The 6,732-nt window shown below is 60.2% G+C and overlaps 1 protein-coding gene across 1 annotated transcript in view; it reads right to left on the bottom strand.

The window, feature by feature from the left end:
* The window catches only part of RADIL (Rap associating with DIL domain), an 11,135-nt gene extending 5,767 nt beyond the window's left edge, over positions 1-5,368 (bottom strand). The window contains exons 1-3 of the mRNA XM_026053925.1: positions 4,822-5,368; positions 932-1,215; positions 1-341 (exon numbers count right to left, since the gene is read on the bottom strand). Of these exons, the coding sequence (XP_025909710.1) occupies positions 1-341; positions 932-1,215; positions 4,822-5,353 (1,157 nt within the window). The 5' untranslated portion in view covers positions 5,354-5,368. The remainder of the gene's footprint in view (positions 342-931; positions 1,216-4,821) is intronic.
* Positions 5,369-6,732: the final 1,364 nt, after the last annotated feature.

The raw sequence follows: 6,732 nt of genomic DNA, 5'->3' as shown, positions 1-6,732 counted from the left end.
CGGTGCAGCGCGCGCAGCCGGGCCAGCGTCTGCGCGGGCAGCGGCTGCGCCTTGCCCGGGTCCTTGTAGAGCAGCAGGTAGTAGAGGCCGAGCGAGAGCAGGTCGCCGTGGCGCAGCGGCACCGGGCCCGCCGCCGTGCAGAAGTTGACGGCCACGGCAGCGCCGGCGCCTGGCTCCAGCAGCAGCCGCTCGTCCGGGTGCCGGCGGCCGCCCGGGACGCGCCGCAGGGTGCAGTGCAGGGGCAGGATGTCCGGGGCGCACAGGGCGATGCTGGGGCTGCTGGCGGCCGTGCGCTGCCCCACCGTGTGCTGCTCGCGGTTCAGCAGGTAGACCAGGCTGTCCTGCGGGGCGAGCGCGGAGCCTCAGCGGGGCACGGGAGAGGTGCAACCCACCCGCTCCAGAGTCTTTGCTCCCCTAGTGACATGGCATGTGACACTGTGCATGTGCCGCCATGCATGTGTGACCATGTATGTGACACCGGGCACGTGTGATCATGTATGTGCCACCATGCATGTGTGACCATGTATGTGACACCAGGCACGTGTGATCATGTATGTGCCACCATGCATGTGTGACCATGCATGTGCTGCCATGCATGTCCCCACTGCATGCACTCCCATGCATGTCCCCACTGCATGCACTCCCCGCAAAAGTCACATCCTCTCCCTAGCTCTTTCCCCTCCCTGTGGTACCCAAGGATGCACCTAGGGATACCAACCCCCTGTGAGCAACACAGGAGATGCAGATGGGAGAAGATGCAGCTGAAAACATTGTCCTTAAGGATGCTCTTGCAGCAACCTCAACCCACAAGCAAAGCAGCTGGGACAGAGGGGAGAAGATGCTGCTGAAAGCATCGCCCTTAAGGGTGCTCTTGCACCCCAACCCAGCGTGACCGCGTGAGATGTCCCCGTGCCGCGGGCCGGGTGCTCACGTGCTGCTCGCTGTAGCCCTGCAGGAGCAGGAGGTGCGGAGACTGGTAGAGGGAGAAGCGCATGGTGGCGGCAGGCGGCGTGGGGCCCTCGTGGGCGCCCCGCAGCGCCTCGGGCAGCGTGGAGTAGTGGCGCCGGAGCGGGTCGTCGCGCCGCGGCGCCGCGCGGCCCAGGCTGCTCTCGCTGAGGCTGCGCCGCAGCGCCGGCGGGGGCCTGGGCCGCTCACAGAGCCGCGCGGCCCCCCTGGCCCGGTGCCGCTGCAGCTTCCGCGCCTGGGCATTGATGCCTGCAGCAGAGAGAGCGATGGTCAGTCCCCAGCCACCCCCCTTCCCTGCTCCATGTCCCTTTGTGCCACCCTCCTGCCTGCAGCATCGCTGCAGCTGCAGCCCCCGTGCAGCACTCAGGGAGAAGGGCATGAGGCCAATGTGCCAGCGCACCCTTCCCAAAGGGTGACACTCACGCGCGTTCCCATATACCAACATGAGGCTGTTTTACGCCAGCATCCCCCCCATCATCCCCCCGTCCCGCCCCGGCCGTGTGCCCCAAACCTCCTCCTCCTCCTCTGCAGCATCCTCGGCTGCACCCCCGGCCGGGGCGCACGGTGCCTGGAGCGCAGGAAAGGGCCGGGATGGATCCTCGGGGCCGGAGCGGGCGCGGGGGCTGCGGCAGGACCGGCTGCTGCGGCAGCCGCTGCCGGTAACTTTGCCCGGAGCCGCGAGCGGGCGGAACGGGAGCGCGCGCGGGGAGCGGGGCTGCCGCAGGCGCCGCTGCCCCCGCGCGCGGGGAAGGGCCACGCAATCCGCGCGGCGGGATGTACCTTGCACGGGCATCGCGCCCGGAGCCGCGGGATCCGCTCCGCAGGGGCGGCAGCTCCGCATCGCCCCTCCGCTCCCGGCTCCGAGCCGCGCTCCAGAGCACCCAGCGCGGCCCCGGAGCACCCAGCCGGCCCCGGAGCACCCAGCCGGTTCCGGAGCACCCAGCCGGCCCCGGAGCACCCACTGGGCTCCGGAGCACCCAGCCGGACTGGGGACCGGAGCCAGATGCCGCTTGCTTAAAGAGACACTCCTGAGCTCAGACCCCCCGAATGCCACCGGCCTTATTTGGCAAGGAACAGGCTCCCGGCTCCGAAATGCATCTTTTTTGGTTTGTTTGCTTTAAAGTGAGTGCTGGGGGGGAAAAAAATGAAAGCGCTGGGGCTGGGAGAGGGAGAAAATAACCCCTGCTGTTCATGTGCCTTAGGAGGAGGACACGACACATTCCAGCGGGGCTGCACTGCGTCCCAGCGTGGCCGGGAGATGCCCTTCCCTGCGCCTCTCTTGCCAAGAAAGCAGCCGGCACCCCGACATCCCGCACCCATCACTGGCATGAGGGTGAATGGAGCCCCCGGACTGGCTCCGGGCTCAGCTCGCTGCAGGAATGTGGGAATGGGAGCACAGCAACAGCAGGGCTGCTTTCCCAGGGAAGCGTTGGATTTGGGGCCGTGACAACCTCAGCCAGGTTCGTCCTGGGCAGCCAAGGGGGTCTGGATTCCCCAATCCCGGTTATCACCCCCGGGCTGGGAGTGAGCAGGGCTTCCGGGTCCCACGTTGGGACAGATGAGCCCTCGCTGCTCCCTTATCTAGGGGGAAGGAAGCTCCTGTATTTATTTTGTGGCATTAAACCCGATAGGAAAAGCTGCTTTTTGGCTGGCGGTTCCCCCAGTGCAGTCCTGGAAAGATAAACACGGCTCTTTTCCTGAACGCAACACGGGCCTCCTATAAACCTGGGTGTTTTTGAATCCACTGCTAACATTTTCTCAGTTGCAGGCTAATCCGGCCAAAAAAAAAAAAAAAACGGGAAAGCTGCAGCAAGGCCAGGGAGAGCCAGTGGCTACTTGTTTAAATGACAGAGAAACGTAGTGGAAAGGGGGGCAGCTGCCAGGGAGGGCGGTTTTGGATGTGCCCAGGAAGGACTAATACAGGGCTGGTGCTTCCCAACTACCTTGAATCCAAAGGAAACCCCTGGGATGCAGCCACGCTACTGACTTTTATTTCCATTCCACCTATAAATCCTCAGAGATACCCTTTGGGAGCCCTGTCTTTTTATATAACAGGCTTCACTTTTACATTTCCCAAAGCGCAGAGGCGATTCTGCCCCCAAACTCACAGGAAGTCCCAGCCAGCAAGGACCAAGGAAGGAGCAAAGGGGAAATTTGGGACAATTTCAAAAGCAGGAGGGAGGCGGGATGGAGACCCAGCGCAGCAGCCGCGTGTCCTGCTCGGGGCAGGATGACGATATCACCCCTCGTTTGCAGCTGAGCTGCACAACCTGGACTGCTAATTAGTGCGAGAGTGAGTGAGTTCCCTCCACCCCAGCGGGAAGCAGCTAATAAACTAATTAGGATAATGGGTAACTGAGCAGATAAAACTCTTAAGCCATTTGCTAACAGGTCACAGATGGATGTGGGGCCTTTCCTGCCAGTTCAGCACAGGGCAGCAGCAGAGCTGGGCCTTCTCTGGGGCTCTGGCCATGCCCCAGGCTGGGATTTGCTGGGATTTGTTTCCACAGGGATCTGGCTCTGCTGCATTGCTGCGCTTTGCTCTGGGGCGCTATGAGCCCGATGTCCTGCTGCTCTTGTGCCGAGGTTGTGTTTTCCATATTAAAGGTAAGCCTGGTAAGATTGCCTGAGGTTCTTCCTCGTCCCCAAATGCACCTCCAGCAGGAGGTGGATGGAGGAGCTGCCATTCCCTACTAAGACTGTCCAAATGAAGCAATATCCCATGATATTGCTGTCCCGACAGCCACGTGAGATGCAGATCCTAGCAGGACGCCTGCAAGCGCGCAGGTGACCCTGGAACCCATGGCCAGCTCTAGCTATTGCACTTGGCTCTTTCCCTGTTCTGTGCTCAAAAAGAGCCATTTTTAGAGTCTCTCCAGCCTGCAGCTATTCCAAGCTCTTAACTTCTCTTTGATTTCCCCCCTTGAAAAGAAAAGGAGGAGCTAAAAGCAGGTACTGACCTCTGTATCCTCCTTCACTGCTTACCCCATTTCACAGCCTAAACCTGGTGCCAGGCACGCGGCAGGAGCAGCTCTGCTCGCACCGTGGGCCATGGGGCAGGAATGACTTTCTAAGGGAATGACTTGCTGGACTCTTGCAATCCCAAACCTGATTTTTGGGGCATGACGTGCAGTTGCTAGGATGAAAGTGCATGCCAGGGAGGTGCAGAGGTGCAGCCCCATCTCTTGCATTTGCCTGCAGGATCTCACAGCACCCTTTGCTTTTAGAGAGGGGAGAGAAAATGCACCAATATTTGTTCGATTGCTAAAAAGAAAAGTTTCTCCTGATGCTCTGAGGAAACCAGCAGCTGCCTATGCCAGTGAGACAGGTTCTGTGCTCTGAGCCTAGGACTACAGCAGCTGGGTGCTCTCGCTGGCAGCCCACACAGCTGCTTGTCACCTCCTTGCACTGGCTGAGATGAGCTTATTTCCCATCAGCTCTGTTCCCCATGACATCCTGCCCACCAACAAACAGACTCTTCCTCTCCGCGCTGCTCTAGCTGGTGTCTTCTCCCTGTGCTGCTTTGCAGGAGCTGGGCCCAGACCCCAAAGAGCCTTTCTGCCCAGCAAAACCTCTCACTGCAGCCCTAAACAGCAGCTGGAGCAGCAGGCACATCCCGAGCATCCTCCTGCCAAAGCGCCCGTGGGTCCCTGGAGCAGCTGCCACATTCCTGATGGGAGCGAACTGCCAAGCTCTGCTGATCCATAAAGGAGGGCGCTGATCCCAGGGCTGAGCCTAGCAAGGGCTGCGGCTGCCCCATCCATGGCTTGTTCCCGGGTTCTGCTCCAGCGCCACACCCGGAGCTGCTCCCTGTCCCTCTCCCGGCCCCTATGAGCGCTCGCGCCCAGCTCTGACCTGCGGTCGTGGTGTCCACGTCCCGGGACGCCAGCTCCTCCACCTCCACCCTCCTGCGCAGCTCCAGGCGCCGGGAGAAGCCCTCCCGGGGCTTCCACAGGTCCTGGATGAGCAGCGGCTTCTCGGCGTCGCCCAGCACGCGCAGCCCCTCGGTTTGCCAGCGCTTCTCGGCGCCCTCGAAGCGCCCCACGACGTCGCACAGCACGTAGCGGCCCGCGTCCGCCTGGCTCAGCCCGTAGCGCTCCAGGGCCTCCCTGACCAGCTCCCGGGCCCCCGAGCTGCCCGTCGCCAGCACGCTCTTGTAGTTGGTGCCCGCGCAGATGTTGCCCCCGAAGATCTTGAGGATGCCCGGGGCGGAGAGTTGGGTGGAGAGCTCGGCTGGGTCGTCACCGTTGGCTGAGGAGGAGGAGGATGCCGAGCTGCGGTCCTTGTAGCTCAGCGTGCGGTACAAGACCTGGGAGAAAATCCGGCTCTGGCGCTTCAGCCTGTTCTTGGACGGTGGGGCCATGGTGGAGGAGGACCCATAAAACATCTTGCGGGACGTCGTCATGGGACACAGCTGGGCAGAGAGAAAATGGGAAGAATCAGGGCTTTGAAGGCCAGATGTGCGACCAACAAGAGCAAAGCAGCCAGCTGCTCCGGATGGGGCGCGGGGAGCGCGTGGCAGCCTGTTGCTGGTGGCCTGTGCATGATCTGCTGTCCCCTCTGATATGGGAAGAAGAGAGCAGAGAAGGTGGTTTCCCTTGGGAAACCCAGCCAAGTTCCTCCAGGCTCCTTGAGATCAACAGAGTTTGCCCCAGGATGGCTTTGTCCCCCAAAATTTGACCTAGAGCAGCCCCAAATTTCTGCATTGTGCATATTAATAGCGATCCCTCTTGCCTAAGCAGGAATGTGCTTATCCGCAGCTGGTCTTGCAGCGAGAGAAAAGCAGAGCCCAGCAGTTTTGTCACACCCGGGACTCAAGAGGGACCTTCCTGGTCAGGAGCCAAGGCATTAGGAGTCACTTTGACTAACAAGTTTATGGAGCAATCCCATTTTTTAAAGGTGAAGCACAAAGCTTGGATGCAAATTAAATTGCGCTTGGAGGTCGCTGCTAAATGTCTTTGCTAGCTAAGAGGCACTGGGTGAAAATGGGCTTTAATTAGCCTTTCTAAAAATGTCCTCACCCTGGCAAACCTGCTGCCAGTGTGCTAAGGACGCTGAAACACCCGGTGGCATCACCGACGGTGGTGACAGTGACGGGGACCCTTATTGCATGGGCCACTGTGGCAGCATGAGGGGAGCAGTGGAGGGCTCTGGTCCCTGGGGACAGGTCCAAGACCACGAGGCTTTTTTTGTTGCAGGCAGATAAGGGTCAGGGCGATGCAGCTGCCAACATCTGGAGCTGGCTCTTAAAGCATGTGCTGAATGCAGGAGCGCATGGCGCCTGCCCAGCACTGACTCCATTCCAGGCTCTAGAATGAATCACGGAGGGGAAAAGCCCAGGAACAGAATTTGAGCCCTTCCGATTTGGACGGGGCAGAGTTTGCCCAAATCCCGGGTTATAAACCATTCCTGGGGCTTGCAAGCATCTCCCCATTTCCAGACCTGTCAGAGCTGTCCCTCCTCGAGACAGAAACGATTAGGAAGAGTGATGTTGGTGCTGGAAAGCCTCCAAACCACTATCTAATTCAGGAAGAAAAAGCGTCCCTGCTGCTAATGGGAGAGGTCACCTTCTCGCCCAGAAAGAGCCTCGGGGCTGCGTGTGAGGACTCCGGCCAGGCACATCCCAGCCTGTTCCCCATGGCCCTGGCACGGGAAAACTGCCCCGGTGTCCCAGGAAGAGCCTGCTACTGGGGACATGAGGCACAGAATAACTTTTGTTATCAAATTGCTGCTTTCAATGCGCAGATCTAATCTCATCGCGTCCAT

This window comes from Nothoprocta perdicaria, unplaced genomic scaffold, assembly GCF_003342845.1.
Source record: "Nothoprocta perdicaria isolate Ctin4 unplaced genomic scaffold, notPer1 scaffold_12, whole genome shotgun sequence".
NCBI lineage: Eukaryota > Metazoa > Chordata > Aves > Tinamiformes > Tinamidae > Nothoprocta > Nothoprocta perdicaria.
The sequence above is the reverse complement of the archived record's forward strand: the minus strand, read 5'-3'. Positions and strand labels throughout refer to the sequence as shown.